This window comes from Cnephaeus nilssonii (assembly GCF_951640355.1).
Source record: "Cnephaeus nilssonii genome assembly, chromosome: 10".
Classification (NCBI taxonomy): Eukaryota; Metazoa; Chordata; class Mammalia; order Chiroptera; family Vespertilionidae; genus Cnephaeus; species Cnephaeus nilssonii.
The window spans coordinates 9,857,431-9,884,866 of NC_137081.1; the positions used below are offsets into that span (position 1 = coordinate 9,857,431).

At 41.9% G+C, this 27,436-nt stretch overlaps 1 protein-coding gene across 6 annotated transcripts in view; it reads right to left on the reverse strand.

The window, feature by feature from the left end:
- ALS2 (alsin Rho guanine nucleotide exchange factor ALS2) overlaps positions 1–26,003 on the reverse strand; it is a 56,694-nt gene extending 30,691 nt beyond the window's left edge. For 2 of the 6 annotated variants that reach the window (XR_013814119.1, XM_079782991.1), the window contains exons 1-9: positions 25,911–26,003; positions 12,124–12,202; positions 11,285–11,439; positions 8,603–9,534; positions 6,247–6,604; positions 4,531–4,699; positions 3,447–3,543; positions 1,630–1,707; positions 1,185–1,367 (exon numbers count right to left, since the gene is read on the reverse strand). Coding sequence is in view for 3 of the 6 variants with exons in the window: in XM_079782991.1 (XP_079639117.1) it covers positions 1,185–1,367; positions 1,630–1,707; positions 3,447–3,543; positions 4,531–4,699; positions 6,247–6,604; positions 8,603–9,534; positions 11,285–11,439; positions 12,124–12,143 (1,992 nt within the window). In the remaining 3 variants the exon portion in view is untranslated. Of the gene's footprint in view, positions 1–1,184; positions 1,368–1,629; positions 1,708–3,446; positions 3,544–4,530; positions 4,700–6,246; positions 6,605–8,602; positions 9,535–11,284; positions 11,440–12,123; positions 12,203–18,732; positions 20,432–25,910 lie in introns of those variants that run through there. The other 4 variants (XR_013814120.1, XM_079782989.1, XR_013814121.1 and 1 more) reach the window with 3 other exon arrangements.
- Between the last annotated feature and the right edge of the window lie 1,433 nt (positions 26,004–27,436).

The following is a 27,436-nucleotide window of genomic DNA, read 5'->3' on the forward strand; positions in this document are numbered from 1 at the left end:
AGGCAGGCGAGTGATTAGGAGCCAGCGGTCCAGGATTGTGAGAGGGATGTCCAACTAGACCGGCAGTCGGACATCCCCCAAGGGGTCCCAGATTGGAGAGGGTGCAGGCTGGACCCACCCCCCCCCCCGCCCCCGTGCATGAATTTCATGACCGGGCCTCTAGTAGACTATTAAAATTCCATTGTAACTAAAGAAACATATTAGAGCCTCATCCCTTTCATCAGGATATTTCATACTTTATCTGGACTGTGGCATCCTGGATGGGGAATGTGGAACCAGGGCCAACAACTACAAACAGTCAATTAGTGTGTGTGGAGTAACAGGCTATATATAGGTTAAGAGCCAAATCTCAGCCAGTGTTGCCTTCAGCATGAAAGATCTTGTCCGGGTACATTCACAGCTCACATATTTAGCCAGAAAAACACCAAGGATAAAAAACAGTCCATAGGATATATTATTCAATAAGAATAAGAAATCCAAAATGAACTAGCTTTGAGGGTTAATTTCCTTGAAGGCACATAACTTAGAGGATGTGAGTTACCTTAGTGGGGGGAGAGGGAGAAACACATCAGAAACAGGCCAATGATTTATGAAAAAGAATTAGAAAGTAGGAAAGCAAAGAAATTCAGACCAACAAATGAAAAAGGGATAAACAGTAGTACATAAAGTGAAAGCTAAGAGAAACAGGGAAGTGATGGGAAACAGGACACTGTGGTGGCCTGTCAGGCCCCTGGGATTTTTACTTCCCACTTACAGTTAAAAATTCATCTCTATTTCTATTCTAATTTACCTCTGAGAGATCCACAAATGCAGTCAAGAAACTTCACTGCAAAACGTACTTTTTAATATTCCTACATGAAGGTGTTAATTCAACAAAGTATTTACTATGAGAATACAGCAGTACATAAGAAATCCTAAAATCCCCACTCTTATGAATCTTACAGATAAGGAGGACAGACAATAGACAAATAAGTAAGTTACATAATGTGTTAGACATTGATATGCACTGTGGACGTAAGTCAGGGAAGGGAGAGAAGGAGTGAAGGAGAGGATGGGAAGGGCTTGCACAGTAGTGTAACACAGTAGTCAAAGATACTTAGTCACAGGCATAAGCACAAATGACAAAAACACAGTATTTCTCGTGTGTTACAGAATGTGGGCCTTAGGACCCAGGTCCTGTTCACCTTACTACAGGAGAGAAGTACTGGAGCCTTAGTACCACTGGGATTCTCTGGAAGGTTGTCACCTTCTGTATGGTCCTGCCGGCCACTGTAATATAACCCAGGCTGGAAGTCTTCTGTATCCACTAAAAACAGGGAATAATCCTGGCCTGCAGCTACACTCCAGACTCCATTGTCACTCTTTACCTGCAACGACAGCAAAAATATTGTCGGTCCAAGATAAAGGAATGAGATAGAACTTCAGCTCCACAGGAACTGAAATATTAGCTTACTTAAACAAGTGTGGTGCAAAGGGCAAATTTTCCCAGCAATGTACCCAACCAAATGCAGAACAAACAGGGGAAAGAAGAAATCCTTTGTTAGTTTTAAATTTAGAACTGGATTGTTTTTTATAACTTAGAATTCAGGAATAAGTTGCTATAGAAGTTTATCAAGTTCACAAAAGTACCTTTGCAAGACGAGGAACAGTTGTTGGAAAATCGGAATGCCCAAGTTGGCCAAAGGTATTGCTACCCCATGAGTAAACCTATTAGAAAACCACAGGAAAGTAGGTAAGAGTTGTGAATCTAACTTTGCATGTAAATTCTGAGTCTTTAAAATAACATATATACTATATATATATATATACCAATAGTTACACATAAATTACTTATACTAGTCTTTCCACAAATTACTTATACTAGTCTTTCTACTCTTTAAAATAACAGATATTAAGGAAATTCATTTTAAAAAGACCAGAGATAATGGGCAGACAGCATAGTTTTACAATATTTTATGTGGCTAATTCTTATTCTTCCTTTCTATTCATTTTCAGAATTTATTTGGCTCACCGCCTATGCTTAGTCTCCTAGAATACTTTTGGGATCATTTTATCAAGTTGTAAATATTATATTGGAATATTTGGGAGATTGTATTGAATTTACACTGTACTAATTTAATGATCTAGGGAGAAATGGCATTTGTGCAACATTGACTCTTCTCATCTAAAAATGAAATCTCTCTCCCTTTACTCCTATTTTCTTTTATGACCTATTAGAGGCCCGGTGCACGAAATTCATGCACTCAGCAGGGGGGAGGGGGTTCTCTTCAGCCCATCCTGTGCCCTCTCACAGTGCGGGAGCCCTTGGGGGATGTCCAACTAATGGCTTAGGCCTGCTCCCCGGCAGTCGGACATTCTTAGCACTGCCGCGGAGATGGGAGAGGCTCCCGCCACCGCTACTGGGCTTGTCAGCTGTGAGCCCGTCTATTGGCTGAGAGGCACTCCCTGGTGGTCAGTGCGCATCATATCGACTCGTCGTTCCGCTGTTTGGTCGATTTGCATATTAGCCTTTTATTATATAGGATTAGAAGAGTTCGTGAGTTTGTGTCATTTGGGCTCTACACATTTCCTATTAAGACTATTCCTACTTCCTTAATACTTTGTTGTAATTGTGAATAGCTTCTTTTTTTCCGTGGTATGTTTTTTGCTTTACTTTATGTATATAAGGCTAACAATTGTGTTTATTTTATAAATGACCATATTCCTAATCTCTTATTTTTAAGCCTTTTAGATGATTCATCATGTTAATAGTAAATTATCCTTTTCTTTCCTAATATTTATAGTTATTTATATGGGCTATGTTAGTTTGTTTTTTTTGTTTTTTTTTGGCTAGCCTGTTATGTGAAATTTAAAATAAAGTATTTGATGGATTTAGAAGCCTCCGTTGATTTTTTCATGAAGAATCACAGGCACAGGTGGGCAGGGCCATGAGGTCAGGTGAGTGGGCAGGGACATGCGGTTTCATGCGCTGGGCTTCTAGTATTTAAGAATAGCTTAGAACAACTACTTTTATTAGAAGGGTTATGTATATGGCCCTGGCTTGAAATGCTTCTGGAGGTCAATTTCAGGTCCTATGATTTTAACAGAGAAAAACGCCTTTGTTTTCTTTTCTTAGCGTCTTAAGTATGGAAATTCACCAATACCCTGGAAAATTTCAAGTTCTGTTTTTAGATAAGAGCACATTATAGAAAGATTCTCTGACAGGTAGACCTGAATCCAAACTCTACTATCACATGTGTGACTTTAGACAAGTTATGTAATTTCTCTAAACCCCCTCCCCATCTGTAAAATGGAAATAATGCAATGCAATGTAAAACACTGGAAAGATCAAATAAGATATGGGATTGTTGCTTGACACATAGCAGATACTCAAGAAATAATGGTCCAATCTTGTCATGTTGGCCTTCCATGAAATTAAGATCAGCTTGTTATAGTTTGCCTCCTACCTGGGATTTCGCAGTAAGTGCAAGGGAATGGTAGCCACCTGCCTCCAGGTGAATTATTTCTTTACCATCCAGGCATTTTACACACAATGGTTGAAGCCTTAAAGAAAAACATATACACACAAACTCAAAGAAGTATTCTCAGCATGAATTATGACTTTTCTCAAATTATAGAGTAAGTGCTTTCAGGTAATAATAAACATTTCAAAAGAAAACATTGCAATTAAAATGATGCACATATGTTCAATCTACTCCTAAATATAATTTTGGATGGTTTCAACTTAATCTTTATCTATCAATCAATCACTAATAAACCACCATAATTCAGAACTTGTTAAGAATCATCAAACTATTAAATGATTCATACAGTAGAGACATACTTAGGACACAATGAAATGCAACCATAGAGGGGAGTTAAGTCTTTTTTTTTTTTTTTAATGTTATAGTTGTCTATATTCTGCTAAGTATAGACATTAACTGTTTTAGATAATCATTCCAGTTACACACCTTCACAAATGTCTAACTTGTTAATATCATAAGAGTTCCTCTTAAAACAAGTTTTTCCTTGAGGTACGTAGATAGACATGGCTTAATATTGCAGCTATAGTTATTCTGGCAGTTGAGAAACATCTTTCAGGTTAAAAAGAATGTTGGGTGTTTTTTTAATGTAAGTTAAAAATTTGAACCATGCAAGAGTTCCTATGAAATACAACTTTATCCCAAATGTGCCTTTCTGTGTTCCAAGATGTATGTACAGGGTGGGGCAAAAGTAGGTTTACAGTTGTGAGTATGCGAGACAGAGTTTATGCTTGTATTAGTATTTATTAATTACTGTATTATTTTCCATAGAATAACTGTTAATCTGCTTTGCCCCACCCTATACATCAAAGATGGGATGAAGACGTATGCCGTGGATACTTAAGTCCTTTATTGTTAGGAACAAATTCAAGACTAAGACCACAGTTGTTTTTTAAATCAGAGTTAATGGTTTCGAGGTAGAGGAGACCAAATTGCCTTTATGGGGAAATAAAGATTTAGAAGCCTCCGCAGGAGTCCATGCCTAACAGCAAGCCCTGGCAGCACTCACCTGGGCAGGACGTCGCCATGCCCCAGCTGCCCTTCCTTCCCTTTGCCCCAGGTCCACACCTCTGTTCTCAGGGAAGGCAGGAGCGCATCTGCTTCTCCGCTGTATGTCGGGGTCAGAACCACTGTCCGTGTTTTCACCCGTGCAGCCTTTCTTAGCAGCCTGGGGGACACTGAACACAAACCAGAGATGGGGTGAGGGAGTAGATGGGAGGATGGGGAAGGGGGGAGATATCATTTTGATAAACTGCTGATTTTCAAAGAAATACACTAACATGGTTTTGTGAAGCATATTTACTAGGCTCTGCAAAAATGGGGATTTAATAGTCAAATGAGTTTGGCAAATGCTGCCTACTACATTCTATCCTCCTACTGCCGCCCTGTCACGCATACATTAGCATGAAAAGGGGCTGACAAGTCCTGTGATTAAAAGCCCTGCTTAAATCAGTCTAACCCTGGCTCCCTTCCAAACATTTGCCCATAGAACCCTTTTCTGTATAACAAAAATCAATATTCCACATCTGTGATTTAAAGAGAGCTCAAATATAAAATGCTAAAGGACATTTAAGAAAAATTTGGCACAAAATTCTCCTTCAGTCCTAATACGATTGATTCGTGGGCTTTCTTTATACGCACACTAGAACTGAGGGTTTTACTTGCACAGATGAAAATTCAGTGGCAGTGAGCATTAGGAGGCAAGTGCTCAATGGCCCAAGAAAGGTTAATGAACAAGTAGAGCAAGCGTAGGGAACAGCGGAAGGGCAGAAAAGGCAAATATATTCTAGGATTCCTAACTTTAGAGCTTTGCACAAAATGGTACAAAGCAGGGGTTGGTGGATGATAGCCAGCGGGTCAAATACAGCCCACCGCTTGTTTTTGTAGTCTTACTGGAATACAGCTTTGACCATTCACTTATCTGGCTGCTTTCAAGCAACAACAGCAAAGTTAAGTAGTTGTAACAGAGACTATACGGCCAACAAATAATAAAATATTTCTCTTTAGCTCTTACAGAAAACGTTTGCCAACTCCTGATCAAATCCAATAATTCTCAAACTTTAGAGCGCACACGGGTGGGTCACCCAGGATCTTGTTAGAATGCATATCTCATGCATCAGGTTTGGAGTGGAGCCTGAGACCCTGATTTTCTAGCAGATTCCCAGATGCTGCTGAGATTGCTGGGCTACAGGACACACTTTGAGAATCCCAAGTCTAGATGACTGAGATGCCTAAACTGATCGAGAAATGCAGAAGGGCCAACTGTGTCATACTCTTAACATTCTAAGAATTTATTGCTAATGGTTTTGGAAAATGAAGTTTTCTCTTTTTGAAGCTTAAAATTATCTCTACTTTCAGGTCAAGTACAGTAACTCTGCATGTACCGAATGGTCATATCTGCTACTCCATCTTTCGGTAGTACAGGCCCCAACTTGGAAATAAGGCCATCGCTGCATTCCAGAACAACAGAATGAGATTCATAAAAAAGCTCACAAGCAGAAGTAAACATCACGAAAACGGTACCTTCTAAAGTTATTTCTAGAGCAGACAGATATGTAACTTTTTAAAAAAATAACCTATGGTAACCAAAATTAAATAAATGTTGACATTTAAATACGTCAGCCTTAACAAATAGGAAAGCCAATTGATTATAATATAGCCTGTGATGTCAGGAGCATCTTGGATTCAGCAAAAGTCAACTCACGACACCTGGCAATGTCCTTACCTTGTGACAACAATCCAGGGAGGGAGAGCCTGCGGCTGCCTCCCTCTGATTCTTCTTCTCGGATATCCACAAGACTTGAACTCTTCTTTCCTTGCATGGATTCCTGTTTAACCTGCTCTTCTCTGCTGTCCTTCAGACCTTCTGGGCCTATGGAACTGCTGCCTGCCTGAGCTCCAGGCTCACATGGGGCTGTACTATAAAAGTTCATAACTTTCTTAAGAGACAAGGCCCCAGCTTCATAGGTAGCAGCCACTCTCACACCAACAGCAGATGCACACGAGACCACGAGGCTGTTTAGGGCTGAGGTGCTTGTGGTTGGTGGGCTGTGAAGATTAGGAACTGCTTCTTCTACAAGAGGCTAAAATATATACATATAAAGAAGTATATAAAAATATAAGTCCTTATACAATAGCAAACAATAAAAAAAGTTTAACATCTATCACTATTTGCAAATATAAGAGTGTAAAACAAAGGTCTCTTTATCTCCAAATTAAAGATATGCCCTCTTGAACATGGATTTAACAGTATTATACGGAAATCAGTACACAAAATATACAGTTCCTCATCAAATGTACTTCCTTTTGAGTGTTGAATTTTTCTATGGTATTTACAAATAAGCCACAACTGCATTCATAAAATTAAACACAGTAAAAGGGGAAAGGAGAAAAAAAGTATGAACATCATCTTTAATATGAAGTATACTGTGACAGCCCTGGATAGAAGGTTGAAAAGGTGAAAGCTTTATTTAGCGATCAGTTTTAGGAAAATTTACACAGAATGCTACTAAGAAATATCAGAAAAACAATTAATTGTTTTTAACAAAGCTTTTCTTAAAATGTTTTATAAATGGAAATTTAGATACAACATATATAGAGAGGAAATGTTACAGTTCTGGCCCATCAGCCCCTAACTTATACTCTAAGTTCAAGTCCTTCTACTGTCTCATTAATGAGTTATTTTCCATGGCCCAGAGGCTAGGTAAACTGGAGAATTACCTTTGCTCTCGCTACCATAGAGAATTAACGTGGGAGGTTAATAATTAAACATTTGGAACTAATGTTCTTCATGTTATTCACTGCTGTATTAGAAAGTCAAACTCAAGTTCTCTAATACCTTAGTGAAAAATCAGTTGAAATTTATTGTGAGCTGTCAAGCACCATTACTTACTAAACAGGAAAGTCATTAAATGCACCTACTAACCACACACAGAAAGCTTTTTTTTGACATATCAAAATAGGTCACAATAAACAATTTGCTTCCTATGCTACCTTAAGGTCAGAGTATATATACATTCCTTAATTTATCCTGAACTAAAAACCAAACCAAAAATTTTTTTAACATTGGCTTTTGAGTTTCTTAAAGGAAGTAACTTCTGTTAACTAGAACAGTGCCGGACAAGTAGTAGGTACTCAATGCATTTGTCGAATTAAATGCTAGTCAGAGGCATTGAAACCAAGGGTCTTTATTACTTTGATTAAATTTAGTTTTAAATCCTAGCTCTAGAAATCATATTTCTCTCTCTCTCGAGACCTCACCTTTCCCTGGATAATCAGCAGCCCCTGAGGCAGCAGACCGTAACCCACACTGGCAGGCTAAAGAGAACATCTTGAACTAAGTTATGCTTCGGCTCCTGAGCCCTAATGTAGAATGGCCCCCTGGCTGCTTTCCCACGGGACCAGACAGAAGAGATCTCAGACCTGGACTCAAGATCTAAAGAAATGATTTACTGCCCTTACCACACTTTGGACCAATCAGTTCCCAGCACGACCTCGAACCCCCTAACCCACAGTGTCCTGTCCTTTTGCCCTATATAATCTGTGACCTACATGTCATCGGGGAGTTTGGGCTTTTGAGTATTAGCTTCCTGTTCTCCGCGATGGTAGCCTTCATCATAAAACAGCCAATATTCTCCACTGCCATTCTTCATGTTGTGTTTGGCTCTGCTAGAGCCGGGTGGTCTAACTCTTTCAGTTCTGTAATAGAATCTTTGTGAATATAACAGAATCTTTGTTGAATTATTCAGGGGCCTGCCAAAATGCAGTACCTTAGCCAAGGGGGCGTGGAGAGAGAAGTACTAAGAAAAAAAAGGGGGGGGGGAGGGGACTTTGCTACTTATAAGGCAAGCCCAGCATGACATTTTTCAATATCATAAAAGGCCAGAATTTGAACATAAAGAGTAATTTTGAGTTAATCCAGGTATTTCCTTATCTAGGCTTACATTACGAAACCGATTTATAGTCAAATTCAAAAACTAAAAAAAGTGCTACCAAGCCTTAGGCATTTTCAAGTTTCTAAAGAAAAACTCAAGATGGTTGAACTCCAGTAGCAGCTTTCAATTATAAAATTTAGCAGGTACCTGGGATGGCACTGGCTTTTCATGGTTCTCCGAGTTCTCTCTCTTTGAGGGATCCGACAGTTTCTGCACGTGTTCATTCCCTGCCGGAGCATCAGGGTCTGACGGTATGTTTCTAGAAGAAGATGTTTCTGTTGTTCCTATGATGTCCAGTTGGGGGGGAATGGGATCGCCACTGGTGGTATGAACATTTCCAACATTCAGTTTGTTAGCTACAGCCAGATCATGCTGTACACACGTGTTCTCAAATACTTCTCCCTGGCTGTCCCGGGTTTCCGTGGAGGGGCTGATGGCAGTGTTAGCCTGGTTTTCCGCCTGGGATTCCGCCAAGGTCACACCAAGTGGGCAACAATGACTGTCTGATATAATCACGTGGTCTTCTTTGTCAGTCATAGTAATTAAGAGCTGGCTGCACTGGTTGCATCGTTCTGGGACTGGCTTCTGAGAAGGGGGGCACTGCACGAGTGCTAAGCTGTGGAACGCACCGCAGGCGACCTGGAGCACTACACGCCCAGCAAGATGCTCCACCTTTTGTGGCTTTGTCACTGGGAAGGTAGTGGTCATGAGACCCAACTGACAACCGGTACCCCATGCCCAAATCTCTCTGCTTATCGACAATGCCAGGGTGTGCTCCTCGCCACATGCCAACTGCAAAATCCTGACTGCTAACGAAGGACTGGTCTCGGAGTCAGCAATGCTGACGGCACTGGGCTCTGGAACCCACTGCTGGTTGGCGACGGCGCACTGGCCCGCCGAGTTCTCTCCCCACATGTACACGACACCGCTTTCTGTCACCGCTCCACTGTGGAAACTCCCCGCTGCCACAGTAACGACACATTGCCCAACCAGGGCATGCTCTAGAATGGGGCTGCTCAGACAGGTCTCTGCCGGTGCACTTCTCCAGGGAAGGGTGCCGAAGCTGTACACCGCCCCATCTGAAAGTTAAAAAGGGGAGAGGGTAGTGAATTAACTAGACATCAGCAAAGTTTTAATCCCCTCTACATTTAACAAAATAGGATTTTTTTTCTAAAGTACAGTGTAGAGATTTGGTTCAAGCATATAATATTCCAAATGTATTCATCTTTAAATGAATGACAACTTCTAATATTCTGAAATATAGTGAGAATTTCTATAAACTGCAGGGTATTTCTTCAAATGAAGGGTATTGCACTTCCCTTCAGCCTCATCCTACAAACTCTAGCATTGATCCACTACCAACAGCTACCATTGCAGACTATTACAAAAGCAGAGTCCCACTGTTCAAAGACAAAATGATTGTGACAAAATAAAGTAAGCAGAACATAAAGTTTGTTAAGCAGAAGACACACTTGTTAATATCTACAACATTCACTACTACTGAATAAGTCAGAACGGCAGAAAATTTAGGAGGCATAAAAACATTAGATTCATTTTGGCCAAAATTAAGAAATTAACTTTATACCTCCAGGTTGTACAGAAAGCACCAATGTTAACAAGATGTAGCTGTCTTTAGGTTGTGTGCCATATGATGTGTAAATTTAAATGTCATCCTATATAATAAAAGCATAATATGCAAATCAACCTAACGGTGGAACAACCAGTTTGCGGGGGGCGGGGCCGGCGAGCAGGTGGCGCCAGGACAGCCAAGGCGCGAGCCAGTGGGCAGAGAGAGGGAATGGTGATCAGGGGGCGGTGGTGATCAGGGGGCGGTGGTGATCAGGGGGTGGCAGGTGATCAGGGGGCGGCAGTGACCAGCAGTGGCAGAGGGGCGATTGAGGGGTGGGGGAGGGCCAGGGCCGGCCACTCGCCGGCCAGCTCCATCCCCTGATCAGCCTGCCTGGACGCCTCCAGCTAGTCAGACATCCCCTGAGGGGTCCCGGACCACGAGAGGGCGCAGGCCGGGCTGAGGGACGCCCCCTCCAGTGCACAAATTTTCATGCACCGGGCCTCTAGTATATATATAATATACAGTGTGTGCTGCTTAACAACAGGAATACATTCTGATAAATGTGTTGTTTAGTGATTTAGTCACTGTGCGAACATCATAGAGTGTACTTATACAAAGGTGGTGTATGCTTACTATAAATCTAAACTATAGGGCAAAGGGTATAGTCTACTGTTCTATAGGGGAGGAAAAATAATTTTCCCTCTATCCTTCTGGGTTCTAGGCTGAAAGAGCCCTGTAATAAAAGACAGATTAATGAGAGAAAAACTATCATTCTCCATTTTATTGCAGTTATGGTATATCTTAAATATAAGAACTAGCTAGCCCTGCCAGTATGGCTAAGTAGTTGAGCATCAACCCATAAACCAGGAGGTCATGGTTCGACTCCTGATCAGGGCACATGCATGGGTTGTGGGCTCCATCCCCCAGTGTGGGGCATGCAGGAGGCAGCTGATCGATGATTCTCCCATCATTGATGTTTTGATCTCTCTCTCCCTCTCCCTTCCTCTCTGAAATCAATACAAATATATTTTAAAAAGATATATAAGAATTAATCTGATTTCTGATACAGTATATATCTTAAATTTAATAATTCAATTTCTGATAAAGGGAATAAAAACATATTTTGAAAACAAAAAGAATATATGTTCCAGCAAAGTTCATTAGAAACACCTGGCATCCAGTAACTCTCTTCCTGCTCTTCCACACTCAGACATTCGTTAGACTCTCAGTTGCTATTTGCTAAGCCTTCCTTTCAATACCTTCCGTCAGAAGAACTCCATGCTTCACTCCCAGGGCCGCCTGAAGAACAGTCCTTTCTCCCCAGCCGGGCAATCTCTCTGGGGTTACAGAGCAGGATCCTGCCTGCCAGACATGGACCAGGCCTCTTTCTTTGGATCCTTCTGCCTTTGTTGAGCTACAAACATGAAGAAAAATCACTTAAATGTTCCTGCAACTCAGAGTTGTATCTTACTAGTGTGTCATGAGATTGGCACCTTTTACCAGCACATAGGAGACTGCATCAGATAATTTAACTAGCACCTGTTTTATGCTTTAGCACAAGAGTGGAGATAAAACTAGCTATATAAAAGGTGTGAAAAATAATCTAAACCCACAAATTACTTTATCTCTATCTAAGAAGCAAACAAAACCTGGGTTATTTTTTGAAGGTTTATGATTTCATAGCATAAAATGTCAAGATCCTAACTTCTCAATATATTAATTCCTTGTTTAGGTATTAAAGTTATAACATGCCCCAAGTTGGAGTTTTCTTTTAAATTTTTGTTTTTAATGTGGTAACAAAGTATTTGATGAGGAAGATAGAAGGAATAGGGATCCATATTTCACTTCACACTGCATTTAAGTTCTAGAATTGCTATTAAAAATTTAAGAACCAAATTTAAAGGAACTAGCAACAAAACTAATCCCTAATCAGCTTTATTTCAATATCTTTCTCTACCAATCAATACAAATGTCACTCACTATTCCTATGTAATAACTATCAACAAGAAAATTAAAGTGAAAAGAAGCTGCACATATGTGGACATGCTTTCTGTGTTTTTCTACAAGGATAGAGGAGAAAGAAAAAATGGTTTTTTACCTTCCCTTCTTTGAGTCCATCGGTCAGTGGGAGCACTCCATCACCAAATCATTTCCTCTTTGCAAAAGCATTTAAAGACCTAAATGTCAAAGCACAGGTAAGCACAAAGAGCAGTGAAAGAATGTTTTGCTATTTTATCCCACAGATTAAAAAAAAAAAAAAAAAAAAAAAAGCAGCCCTCTAACAAGTGCACATTCACTCGGCAATAAATATGCAGTGAAACTATTTAAACTATTTCACATGTTGCCTGCCAAAGAGGACTATCTAGACTGAGCCTGCCCATATAAAATGCCTGTTGACTAAAATGTAATGTCAAAGGAAGATTAGTTACAATAGGCTGTATTTTGTCAAGGCAACGGACTTATTTGGTTTGTGTTTTATTGTAAAGAAAGTAGTTCAATCTGAAAACTCAATGCGTTAAGTTCATTTCATAAACATTATGGTTACTTTTTAAAAGCCTCTGGAACAAACGAACATTTAAGTACCAATTAAATGAGAATTCTTAAAATCTCTTCAGTAATGTATCAAGTAGTTTTAATTTACATTTTTCAGTAATGCACACAAAAATTACATTATGAAAATAGAAAGGTCTTCATTTATTGGAACTAGCAGTGTTTTCCTAAAATCAACCTCAATTCAAAACCATAATCCACAGGGAAGAGTAAAATATGTTTTAAAATCAACCACTGAATAGAAAAGAGCTATATGAAAATTATGGTACAAATATCATGACCCATCAGTTCAGAAACTTACTGTTTAAGAAATAGATAGAAAAATATAAACAGGCAGACAGTAATACTCAATGTATTTCAACTAAAAATTCACTTTTTTAAGGGTACCAAAACTCATGAAAATAAAGGCAATGAGGTTTTATTTGTGTGAACCATAAAAATACTGGGGCCAAATTTATGATTTTTCTGCAGAAAGATGTAACTTGGTCACTGTGCTCTAAAACAGCCCCTACCAGCAGGAATGATGTAAGAGCCATCTGTTTACTCCAGGTTGCCTGTGAATTCTTATGGTTTCCCATCTGTATATCTGGAGGAAATTACCCTCTTCCTAATGCTTATTTTAGAAAGAGTTTGAATCATTCAAATTTGGATGAAGGGTACTATGTGAACAAAAGATATATCTGAATAATTTTATTAAATGCTATTAATTTGATAAATATGGTCATTACGTGACAGTTTTATGTGTGACAGTAATTAACTTTAAGTAAAATGTGCAGTTCATGGTGTACAGAGAAATTCTGAAGCCAGATCTAACTTGTGCTTACCTATCAGAGATCAAGAACTGTTCGACTGTGGAATCTCAGAGGGAAGGCGGAGGTGGGTGGGTGGATGGGAAGACAACCAAAGAACTTGTATGCATATATGCATAATAATCCATGGACACAGACAATAGGGTGGTAAAGGCCTGGGGTCGGGGGTGGAGGTCAATGGGGAGAAAAAGGGGACATAGGCAATACTTTCAACAATAAAGATATATAAAAAAAGAGAAGTAATGTTCTCTTGATTAAAGTTAAACCATACCCAGCAGAAACCGCTGGGAGGGTGTGGAATTACAGGAGCACACTTTACAACTCATTAACTGTGTGTAAATTGAATTTTGTCCTACTGCCTGACATTCAGAATGTTGAGAATCTTTTGGTAAAGTGAATAAAACAGTAAACCTTCTCTTTTAGTGCTCTATTTTTAAATACAGAGCTTTTTAAAAGGGGATTTCACCTTACACCATATGGTTTCTCACCACCACTCATTTTTTTCAAATCCAAAGGGAATTAAAACGCTACAAACTGTTTTACAACTTTCTTTCGTTACTAACTATACATGGTAGGCACAATGGTCCCAAAGATGCCCTTGTCCTATTACCCACAACTTGTGAATATGTTAAGTTACTTGGCAAAAGGAAATCAAGGCTGCTAGTCAGCTGACTTTAACCCTTTGCACTCGCTTGCTTTTTTCTCGATTCCTTTATTCTACTCGGGATTTAATTTTTTAAATACCCCAGATTTTACAAAGCGCGGCAGTAGAATAAAAAACTGGAGTTTCTTTTCATACAAACTTATTTATTTGGATTTTTTAATATTTCAAATTATTGATACATTCAAAGAGTAATTTTAATCTCGATGCTAACCGTGCTGAGTCACACTCGACATCCGAGTGCAAAAGGTTAAGATAGGGTGCCTATCCGGTTAGCCAGGCAGACCTGATGGCCAGGCAGACCCGATGTAATTACAAGAGTCCTTAAAAGTGGAAGAGGGAGGGAGAAGGAGAGAGAGAAAGATGTGATGATGGAAGCAGGGTGAGAGAGATGCTACACAGCTGGTTTTCAAGATTGAGCAGGGAGAGGGCATAAATAGTGGCCTCTAGAAGCTAAAAGGCAAGGAAGGAGGTCATCTCCCAGAGCCTCCAGAAAAGAATGCAGCCCTTCTGACACCTTGATTTCAGCCCCGAGAGAACTGTTGAACTTTAACCTAAAGAGATGTAAGATAATAACTGTTATTTCAAGCCACTAAGTGTGTAGCAATTTGTTACAGTAGCAACAGAAAGTTATCTAACATACTACTCATAGATATCTTTCTATATCAGTTTTTACAGATCTATCTCTTTTTGTCTTAATGGTGTTTAATGTTTGACTTCCAAGAAATGTCTGCCTGAAACTCAAATACAGCAATGAGAAGAAGAGAAAAAATTGCAAAAGAAACATAACTAAAAAGGAATATTGCAGCTAAATAGGGTGGGAAACTTATATCACAAAGTGGCCCCAGGCAGGGCACAGGCAGTGGCTGACTTTGCACCTCACAGGAGGCCCCAGAGCCAGTGCACCCAGTGGGCAGCTTTAGACCATTCCAGATTACAACGTACACATCCATGAATGACACACTCAAGGGGCAGACTCAGTGAGCACCAAAGCCCCATTGATGCAAGTCCTGCTCAATAGGGGTGTCTCCTGCACAGCAGCTCTTCTGCTGTAGTCGCAGCTGGTCCTCACAGCCAACTGGCCTGGGGGTCAACTCCTCCCAGTGACACCAACAGCAATCAAGGCTCAACTACAACACAGTGCACACAGCCCACACAGGGTGCCCAGCTCAGGTGAGTGGGGAGGCTAAGCCACTGGGCTCTACAGAACACCTACTACGCAAGGCCAATTCCAGGAGACATAGCAGCTCTACCTAATACATAGAAACAAACACAGGGAAGCAGACAAAATGCGGAGACAAAGAAACATGTCACAAATGAAAGAACAGGATAAATCTCCAGAAAAAGAACTAAATGAAATGGAAGCAAGCAAACTATTACATACAGAGTTCAAAACAATGGTTATATGGATGCTCAAGGATCTTACTGAGAGCTTCAAGGGACTTAGTGAGAATTTCAAGGATCTTAATGAGAACATCAAAGACATGAAAAAGGACCAGTCAGAAATAAAGAATACACTAACTGAAATAAAGAATAATTTACAGGGAATAAAAAGTAGAGTACAGGATGCGAGAGAATCAAATCAGCAATTTGGAATATGAGGAAGCAAAAACACCCAATCAGAAGAGCAAAAAGAAAAAAAGAATCCAAAAATATGAAGACAGTGTAAAGAGCCTCTAGGTCAACTTCAAGTGTACCAACATTTGCATCAAGGGGGTGCCAGAAGGAGAAGAGAGAGGGCAAGATAGTGAAAATCTATTTGAAGAAATAATGACAGAAAACTTCCCCTACCTAGTGAAAGAAATTGACTTGCAAGTCCAGAAGTGCAGATAAACAAGATAAAGCCAAAGAGGCCCACACCAAGACACATCATAATTAAAATGGCAAAGGTTAAAGACAAAGAGAGAATCTTAAAAGCAGCAAGAGAAAAGCAGGTAGTTACCTACAAGGGAGCACCCATATGACTGTCAGCTGATTTTTAACAGAAACTACACAGGCCAGAAGGGAGTGGCAAGAAATATTCAAAGGGATGAATAGCAAGGACCTACAACCAAGATTACCCTGCAAAGCTCTCATTTAGAATTGAAGGTCAGAAAAAGAGCTTCACAGACAAGAAAAAGCTAAAGGAGTTCATCACCACCAAACCAGTATTACATGAAATGCTGAAGGGCGCTCTTGTAGAAGAAAGAGGGGGAGGGGGGAGGGAGAGGAAGAAGGGGGAAGGGGAGTAGGGCAAATAAGCCTTGATTATGTTTTAGACATGGGGGGGGGGGTGGATAAAAGAGAAGGAGGTATCAAAAATTATCTTTAGGTTCTGCCTTGAACAACTGTGTGTTGGTGATGCTGTTTACTGAAATGGGGAAGAGTAAAGAGAGAATTCTGAAGTGGAGGATAAGCTTCTGGTAAGATAAAGTTGTTTCCGTCAAGTTTAAAATGCCTGTGGGAAATCCAAAAGTACATATCAAGTGAGTAGATGAATATATGCGTATGTTGTTCAGAAAAAAGGTTTCAGTTTACAGATATAAACTGGGGAAGGCATATGAATAATATTTGAAATCAAGACAGGGGGTAATATCATTGGAGTGTGTATTAAGAGAAAGGAAAGGCAGAGATCAAGCTGTAAGGAGCGCCTGCACCAGGGTTGGAGAGGATGAAGAACAAGCAAAAATGACTGAGGTGAGAAGTGCTCTGAGAGAAAGAAAACACGAGTCTGTGTGGGCACAGAAGTGAAGCGGAGGGCGTTTCCAGCAGGAAGGACTGGTCACTCAGGTCAATGCAGCTGGGCTCTCACAGGAGGAGGACTGAAAAGGGCCCCCTGGACATGCCAGCACAGACGTCATGCCGAGATGGCCACGGTTTGAGCAGTACAGGAGGGGACCGAAAACCAGACTGGAGGAGGATGACTGTACATGGCAGGTAAGGACATGAAATCCAAGTTCATGCAACTGATTCTTTTGAAAAATGTTGTTAAAATGGCAAACAGAGAAATGGAGCAGTAGCTGGAGAGAAATGTGAAGAGCAAGGGTGTGTTTTTGTGTGTTGGAGGAGAGAGTCAAACATGTTTGCAGGACAATGGCATTGATCCTAGAATGCAAGGGAGATAAGGAGAGAGGGCAGAACCAAGTCCTGGACAAAGTGAAATAGGAACATGGGTGGTGGGTTGATCTTTCACAAAAGGAAGGGTCTACATTTTAAAAGGAAGGAAACCACAGGTAAAGATATAGGCAGGATCACAGATTTTGTGGTGGGAGGATAGAGTCCCATATGATGTAAGTGACTAGGACTTCACAGTATGTGTGATATGTGTCCTAACCTCACTCCTGGCTCCATTCATTGATTATTTTATCTTGCCATATTTACACATTTTTGTAAAATGCCTTAATATTTTTAGGAACAAGGCAGAATATAAATAATTTTAAAATGAGAACAGAAATGTGTCAGTAGACTATTATCCCAAATGCACAGAGAAAATCAAATCATGTAGGAGTCTTTATTCTTCGGATAAAGTCCTTTTGCCTTAATAATGCAGTGAAAGGTAAATTTGTAAGTCATAGATATACTAACTTTCAAATGCTTAAATTTCAACAACTAAAACCATGTGCGTTTTTTGCACTTACTATGTTCCAGGTTTGCTGATCTAAAACTGCCATGGGAGCCAATAATATCTTATTCTCTTATTATATCCCAGCTGCTTAACACAGTCCTGATATGTAACAGGTACTCAATAAATTACTATAGACAGACTAGGCCTATAAACAGACAAGTTCCCGCTGTTAAGGAGTTTACGTACTGGTGTGTTCTGTCTTTCTCACTAGAAGAATGACTATGTAAAGCAGACAGTACCCTCAACATACAGAAAGCTAACTTACACTAGCAAAGTTGGGCCCTTCTTGTCTTCTTCTCCTATCACTTACTGGTTTAAAATAGGTGTATTGGTTAAAATAGTAAAATAAAGCAATAATTGTAGTTATAAATGTAAAGATATTAGTGTTCAGAATAACAAGACATTAAGAAAGACAATAAAAATAATAGAGAAGCAAACTATATCAGAATATCCTGAAAGGAATTTGGACATAGAGTAAACCCAATATAAAACTACTACAGATTTCATGCAGTCACTTACACTCTATTTTTAAAATATGACTACATTTCATTGCAATGTAGAGTTTATACTGTGAGTTTGGTAAACAACAATTTAAAACACTATGGTACTCTACACATGGCACATGCTTAATAAATGTTTGCTTATGTTTACACATAGATTAAGGCAACTTTGGACTCAAACGCCTGACTTACAGCTAATCTAAACACCAACAACTGCTACTTCCTGAAGATCCTGCCACGGAAGCCATCACCAACACTACTGAAGGTCAAGCAACACTCACCTTGCAGTGACATCTTGACAAACCAACCACTACCAAAGGTCAAGGCCTCTCTGAATTCCAGCCCTCTCAGCCTTAATTAATGCAGTGGACGCACTGCCCGATACCACTGTAGGAGCCGACCAACCCCTTAAATCCTGACCCAGAGTTCAGGGATTCAGTAAATTTATGCCTTCAACAAAGTCAGTAGGCTGGCCTAAAAGTACTTGTTATTTACAATGCTGTTGTTAATGAGATAATGCACTTACTAAGCCATTGATTCAAAATATATTATAAACTCCTAAAGGTCAGAAACTATGACTTACTCATCAGTATACTCTCGTACCCACAGCAAACACCAGGTACAAGCTGAGTCGGTGGAAGACAGCCCTTGATCTTAAGTTCCAATCCACAGACTTCCAAATGATACAGAAGATTTCTAGAGCTTGTAATAAAAGTCAGTATCAGACACAAAAGGAAAGTGACATCTCCTAGTAGAAACATACATAATTTGCTAATGTATTTTCTAACAATAAAATCACTTATATTTCATATCACTTCACAAATGTTAGACAACCCAGGAAAGAACAATCTCTTTCTCTTTAGTACATGAGACAGTTTTTGGTGCAATCAGGGATGCTAGGCTCTTTTATATGGCCTGCTAATTTCACCTTGAAAATTATTAAAACTGCACACTTTAAATGGATATTACCATGGAGGGGAGGTTACATGGGGTAGGGCTGCGGGGTGGGGATAAAGGCCCAGCAATGCCCATTAGCTCCTTTTTGTACTTACTGCATCTTTTAAAAATGAAAATTTTCAGACTACTAAATTCCCCATGAAACATTTTGATGGATATTATAATACTAGCCAACTGAATTTCAAATTCCTAGGCACTGCAATAATTTGTCCCTGTTATTACATGTTGCAGTATAATTTATGACACAAATTGTTTATTCCTTTAATATTTTGCTATTATTCTTTTATTAAAATGGCCAATGTTTTTAAAGGCAATATTATAGAAACACAGTTCAAAGTATATTGGCTTATTTTTACCAATCAGTAACATCCAAATGCTTAATTTAAGATCATCAAGGGGCCACATAATTGAATAGGGAATATACATAACAAAAAAAAAATAGTGCTCTGGAGTTATAAGTTTCACTTATTTTGAAAATGCTAGTAACAGTGTTCTTGATTAGAAATGGAAATACTGTTTAACTCACAAGTTTAAATACTGAGGTTACATTAGGGATCAGCTATTAAATTTACTATTCATTACTCAACTACTTAATATATTGTCATCATGTTTACTTATTAATACCTGTAAAGAGAGAATTATTTTCTTAGAGCAATAACTAAGACACCTGCATTCACAGTATAAACTCGGGCTTACCACATTATACTAAAATGTAATCAACTCAAACTTGAAGTGTTAATGACCAGGTAGTACTTTTGCATCTGAGTCACTCTGCCAATCTGCTCCACAATACTTTAAAAGAGTTCATGATCAGTATATGCCTGTATTTCCCAAGAGTCTTTAAAATTTAAATTCCCCTGCAGCCTTTTAAGAAAGATCATTTCTTATATCCTAAGAAAAGCTTTTTCCCAGGAGCACAAGTCAAACAGCAAAGTAAAATTGACTAAATAATTGGTCTGTCTCTTCTTAGAAAAGCTTTCACAGGCGCACATTGCAGGAGAAAAATAACTCTTTTTCCAGAGCCGACTGCTTTGAGACTGGGAAGTAAAATAAAGAAAGCTTACTGGGTGAGAGCCCTGATTATAAACAAAAATGTTAAAGTGCGAGGCTCACTAACTATCTTAATCACACATAAATCTGTAAGAGGAAAAAATCCATGTACCATAACCGTCACTCAGTTTTAACAGATACTAACATATTTTCATATTTGCTTCAGTTCTTTAAAATAGAAGAAAAACTTCTAGAGATCTGAAGGAGCCTCATCCAAACCTTTCTTGGCCAGAGTTAATATGTCTTATTTCTGTATGTTCTTATATTTTATGTACTTTCATTAGGTACATGTATATCAATAAACAATGTATCATGTATTACTTTAAAGCTCTATATAAGTACATCACACTGTATATATATATATCCTTTGGCAACTTGTTTTCCACTCAATATTATATACATGCAATGTATCCATGTTGATGAACACAGATCTAGTTCATTCATTTTTACTAGGGGATAGTATTCCATTGTATAAATAAACCATAGTTTATACATTTCCCTACTGAAGTACAGCTGAATTGTTCTACTTTATTGCCATTTTAAGAGCTGCTATAATCATCTTTGCTACATGTTTATTTGGGCAATTGCCCCAAGTTTAGTTAACATTTCGGAAGGAAGGAGGAAAGCTCACCCAGATGCCAAGGTTAGGTCTAACTGTTACCAGAGAAGTTAGTGGCTCCAATTTCCCCATCACTGGTGAGAGTGGGATGGCTCTTGCAATATATCTTTAGGAAAAGAAGTCTAAGACTCGTCTGGGAGGATGAATGGCTTTTGTTGGCCTGGAATTATGTTTCTCGGGTTGCAAAGTCCCATGTCCCTAAACCCAGTCCTGAAAGAGGTGCAGCTGGGGTTCCAGTAGAGCCAAAAGCAAAGCCAGTGTCCAGAGCTTCCCTTCCAAATTGCAGCCGGGTCAAGTTCAGCATCAAGCTAACTAAAGTCCATTAATCCACAGTGTGGAGCCCACATGGCTATGTGTCACGTGGATGAATGCAGGCGAGCACACCCCCTACAACGGAAAGCCAAAAGCACAGGAGAGAGAGAACCAAGAGCCAAGAGAGAATTCCCTTTGTTCAGAAGTTTAAATATTCAGGTTTCACCCCCACCTTGCAGTGGCCACGCCTATTCTGGCCAATTACCTGTTCCCAGGTGTGATTGACAGACAGGTAGGCACCTTCCCATGTCACTCAGACCTTATTGGGCATGTATCTAAACTGCCTTTGTCCAATCCCTTCCCCCATCAATCAAAACTTAGAGAGTGTTAAATTATCAAAGCTGTATAAATGGCATGCCTATGTTATCTGGTCTTCCCTTTACTCCTTTCCTGTTAAATAATAACCAGGTTATTATAACCGTATCATAACCACTACCTTCCTAATATAGAGGTCATGTGAACTGTATGGTGACTCAGAAAAAAAAAATTTAAATAATGTGACATTAAGGGAAACATGAGATGATCAATTTGTGGAATTAATGAGACTAAAGCTGATCTTCTCTCTACGCATAATTCACAAAGAGCCCCACAGGAGGTGAGAGAATTACCCATATTTTTCCACAAAAGAACTCTAGCCCTGGCTGGCATGGCTCATCTGGTCGGAGCCTCATCCCATACACCAAAAGGTTGCAGGCGGGTTCAATTCCCAGTCAGGGTGCATTGAAGTTTTCTCTCTCTCTCTTTCTCTCCCTTCCTCTCTCTCTAAAAACTAATAAACACATCCTAGGGTGAGGATTTTTTTAAAAAACACACAAAAAACAATGTAAAGACACCACCATTACATATATAAACAGGATAGGAAAATAAATGCAATACTAAACAGCTCCAAATCATAGTTTACTGCTACTTTATTTGTGGTTACCATTCATTTTCTTAAGGGCTGATACCCTATAAAATCTACTACTCTCTTATTACTGATGGCTGAACTGTTTGATCATCAATAAAGAAGAGTTAAAAGAAAAAAAATGTTTTAAAAAATCTCTACCAGAAAAATCTATATCCCTAATACAGTTGGAATATGTGGCAGATTTAATTCCATCCTATCTAATAAAAGAGTAAGATACAGATTGATCATCACTGCAACACACAATATAGCTGCCTCCATGTGGTCAAAGATCCTGCCCCCATGTGGACACAAGATGGCCACCACAAGATGGCCAGCAGGGGAGGGCAGTTGGGAGGCACCCGGCCTGCAAGGGAGGGCAGTTGTGAGGGACCAGGCTTGCAAGGGAGGGCAGTTGGAGGTGATCAACCTTGCAGGAGAGGGCAGTTAGGGGTGACCAGGCTGGCAGAGGAGGGAAGTTGGGGGCAAACAGGCTGGCAGGGGAGCAGTTAAGCATCAACCAGGCTGGCAGCAGAGTGGTTAGGGGCAATCAGGAAGGCAGGCAGGCAAGCAGTTGGGAGCCAGCAGTCCTGGATTGTGAGAGGGATGTCTGGCTGCCCGTTTAGGCCCGATCCCACCAGGATCGGGCCTAAACGGGCAGCCGGACATCCCTCCAGGAGTCCCAGATTGGAGAGGGTACAGACTGGGCTGAGGGACAACCCCCCCCCCCCCCCCCCCGTGCACGAATTTCGTGCACCGGGCTTCTAGTAAAGTTATAAAAACCGCTAAATGATTTAGAAGTCATTAAAATCCTCACAGCATTCCTGAGTGTCTGAGAAAGGGACACAACCTCATACTACATCAAAGCAGGCCTTTCACACCAGCTCAAAAACCACCACTCTTACATCCCTTCCTATTTTTTAACTCATACCTTATATAGTCTCACATTCATACAGAATTATAGAAGGTGTTTACAAGCCAGTCATATTCTTTGGAAATAATTTTAAAATGGACCCAGCAATACTACATTAAACCAGTGTCTTTTCATGAAAAGACAAACGATTAATAGTAATCTTTCCAACTAACCACACAAAAACTAAAATCAGGTGTCAGGAGTGTTCTTACTAGTAGTAAACCCTTTGCTTCTTTAACAGTCAAACTGTTCAAAGTGTTTCAAATCACAATCTAAACTGTGAAAGGCTGAGCTTTGGAGAAAAGAAATTCCAGTTAACATTGCTTAAATCTTTTTTTTTTTTTTTAAGTCTTATATAATGCCACTCAAATCCCCCCACCCCACTGGGGAAAAAAAAAAGTCTGTTTAGTACTTTACTTTCTTCATCATTATCTTTTAAAATGTTAATATTGTGAAACAGCTTTGAACTTTTTTGCTATAGTTATAAGCCTTGAATCTGTCAATAGTAATCACAGTTTGAGAACTAAGTATTAAATTTAAACTAGGTATAGATTCCATCAGCATCTTTTTTTTTTTTTTAATTTCTTTATTGATTAAGGTGTCACATATTTGTCCTCATCCCCCCATTCCCATCCCACACCCCTCCCCATGGATGCCCCAACCCCCTGTTGAACTTAACCATTGGTTAGGCTCTTATGCATGCACACAAGACCTTTGGTTGATCTCTCCCTTCTCCCCCCACCCTCCCCTATCCTCCCTCTGAGGCCCAATAGTCCGATCGGTGCCTCCTTGTTTCTGGTTCTGTTCTTGTTCATCAGTCCATGTTGTTCATCATTTCCCCTAGATGAGCGAAATCATGTGTCACTAGAGATGTACTTATAAGAATTGAATGTGCGACGGGCAATAATAGTTATGCTGACAGGCAAAAAATCAGTCTGTAGTGAGTTTCTTTCTGGACCAACAGTTCTTTTGAGACCCAATATCAATGTCCACCAGTTCCTTATGAGTACATGTCGGCACTGACCCCTCAGCTCTGGATGGTGGACAAATGGTGATAATGCAGGTCCGACTCCCTCTGGTTTGGTCTCGGCCGGACCCAGGGGGGGCACGGCTTCATCCGGACCCGGGACCCAGGCTCACCCGGATCCAGGGGCCCGCGGCCTCACCCGGACCCGGGACCCAGGCTCACCCGGACCCGGGACCCAGGCTCACCCGGATCCAGGGGCCCGCGGCCTCACCCGGACCCGGGACCCAGGCTCACCCGGATCCAGGGGCCCGCGGCCTCACCCGGACCCGGGACCCAGGCTCACCCGGATCCAGGGGCCCGCGGCCTCACCCGGACCCGGGACCCAGGCTCACCCGGATCCTGGGGCCCGCGGCCTCACCCGGACCCGGGGCCAGGCTCACCCGGATCCAGGGGCCCGCGGCCTCACCCGGACCCGGGGCCAGGCTCACCCGGATCCAGGGGCCCGCGGCCTCACCCGGACCCGGGGCCAGGCTCACCCGGATCCAGGGTCCATCAGCATCTTTAGATGCCCTTATGGATTCCAAAGTTACTACAGACAATCCTGAAATCATATCTTCTCTAACTATAAGTCTATGTATCATAAAATTATCTGGAAACTATCCCTTGATTTTTAAAAGCGAATTATAGTTCTTTTCTAAAAATATTTAGTTCTCTTTCCCACCATTTAGTAAAAAAAAAAAAAAAGTCAGTTTGGGTCATGATATAGTGAAATAAGAAATTAATAATTATAAAACTAGCTAGTATGTATTGAATATCTACCAGGTGCCAGGCACGGTAATAAATGATACATGAACTATCAAATGTAAAGATAATACTCTGAGGAAGGTACTCTGACCTCCAACTTAAAGATAAAGAAAATGAGACAGGAAAGTTAAGTAACTTTCCCAATATAAGTGGATGTATATCCAGATCCAAATCCTAGGATCTTAACCACTCTGCTTTTATTAGTAAGATTAAAATACCGCAATGTACTGCAAAAGCAAAAATTTCACTGCTTTTAAGTTCTTTAAGTATTCATTAACCCGAAGGTGGTCACTGCAAACCATTCATATCAATGATAAACTGAAAAAAAAATATTGGACCAATAAAGTTTGCTGAATGTTTATACCCGTCCATCATAAACACACATCGTAAAGCCTCCGAGAGAAGTCACAGCCACCAACCAATCTAAAAGGCAGCAGACGAAGGATGTGCCTGTGAGCCTTTCCCACCCTCCCCCAGAGCGAGAACACAGTCCCTGGCAGAGGAGCGTGCTTTCCCTGTCCCCTCAGCATCCCAGGCCTCCCGCGCGGGAGTTCGCACAACTCTCCCGCCAGCACACAGCTGTCCGTCTCCAAAGCAGCCGTGTCACCGACGGGCGCCCCCGCCAGCGCCAGGCCATTTCCTCGGACAGCCCCTGTTTACGTCCCGGCGTCGCTCCTCCACAGAACTTGCCGCCCTCGGGCAGATCCTTTTACACACGCAAGGACTTGGCTAAACTACGAATTCTTCATGTCCAAGTCCTGTTCTTTGTCCGAAGCCGCCTTGTCAAGCCACCAAAACCCTCGATCGCCCCTCTCCACGGCGATCTACATCCCGGGGCAGAGCCGCCCGGTGCACTCTCCCCGGTTCGCGGCCAGCGACCCGGGATGTTCAGCTCAGCGCTTAGGAGTGAGCTTTCAATCGATCCTCACGAATGAATGGGGGGAAGGCAGCGTGGGTGGGGCCGGGAAGAGGGGGGTCGTGAAGGCATTTCACGCGGCTGAGACCACCGCAGGGGCGCCCCGTCTGGGGAGGGAGGAAAGGTGGCGACTGGGAGAACCTGGGGCCCGGGCGAAGGGGCGCCGTCGGTCGGATGCCGGCTTGGGAAACCGCGAGCGCTGTCTTTGTGGGTCCCCGCAGCGCGATCGCGGGCCCCGCGCCTCCGCCTCCCACCCGGACCCCGCCTCCCGCGCACACCGGAGGCCCGGGCCAAGCCGCCCTCAGAAGCCGAGGCCGCCCCGGGACGCGCACCGGCTCACCTGACGCTCCGCCAGCGGCGCCGCGCTCTGCATCCCCAGCGAGCTTGCAGCCCAACAACACCGCGAGATCAGCTGATTCACGGGGGGCGGGGCCTTCGGCGGCCGCGGGCCAGTAGGCGACGAGCGAGTGTGAAGTAGGCGGGGTCAGAGGCCGACCGTGCCTGGTAGGGATCAAAATTATCCAAGAGGCGTTGGGCCCTGCGGACAAAAACCTCAGCAGGTCTGCCCCTCCCTTACCGTAGGGCGGGGCCCCCAGTTCTGAGGCCGATGACGTCACTTGGAGCCGCAGGGGGCCTCACTGCCCCGTTGCTGCTGACACTGCTGGTGGCAGAGTGATTGGTAGCTGCAATCGTTGTGTCACCGCCTCAAACGGCAGGAATCAGAAGGGTAAGTTTGCTACTCTTTACAGCGAAAAGGCTAAAATATCGGCAAAGCGCTTCTAGGGACTGTACCCTAACGGTCGTCTCTTCCACTCCCGCGAATGACGTCATCGCCTGAGGCGCGGGTTGGCCCTGCTGTGCACGGTTTTCACTCCTTAGCTGCAACCCCAAAGGACGGAGGAGGGTGGGAGGGAATGAATTGGCCTCTCCTGCGATTCCCACAAGGCACCCCGCTATACAATAGGAGTAAAACTCGTTTGCTTTCCGCAGCCACAGCCCCCTTCGGACTCAGCTCGCACCCGAGACCCCCCACGAAGATTTCCGGGAGCCGTGCGGAAGCTCCCTCTGCCTTGGCTGAACCTGCAAACTTGTATCCGGGCCACCGATGGCAGCCGGGCAGTCAGGGTCCGGAGCTCCTGGCCGAAATGGTCTGTCACGTTCACCGATACCCTCAGCTCAGTGGTCGTCTTGATCCTCCGCCCACCTGCAAACCCGTGAGCCTGCAGCAGTTAAACCAGCCTCGCCCGCTCTGCACCAGTGCTGGAAATCACGTAACCTGTGACCTGGCTCCAGTGCACACCAGCGTGTCCAACTTCAGTCGGGACTTCCATGGGACCCGGCCACCTTGCTAAGCCTAAAACAGTCTTTTCCAAACTGCTACTCAGATATTCTGCTATTCCCGGCCCCCTACTATTCCCAACCCTCACGCTCCTAACTTCTCACTGAATTCTATCCACCCCAGCCCTTTGGGAAAAATGAAAAAGTTTGCCTCCTACATTTCTGAAGAAAATGAGACCACTGCGAAGGAATTTCCTTAACTCCCACCAGCCACTATTACAAAACCTACCTGCAGCCCTTCCATTCCTTCTGAGAGGTGTTCTGTCCTCTCAAGGTTAATCCGGCCACTTGAACCCCAAATCCCTCCCAATCCCTGTAGAGACTTTGCTCTGATATTATCCCTTCTCTTTTGTGCATTTTCAATCTCCACCTCTCTCGTACTCTTATTCTTCAGTATATGAGCCTGTTCCTGCCTAAACCATCTTTTAATTTCTTTTTCCTCTGTCCTCATTTCTTTTTTTTAAATATATTTTATTGATTTTTTACAGAGAGGAAGGGAGAGAGATAGAGAGTTAGAAACATCGATCC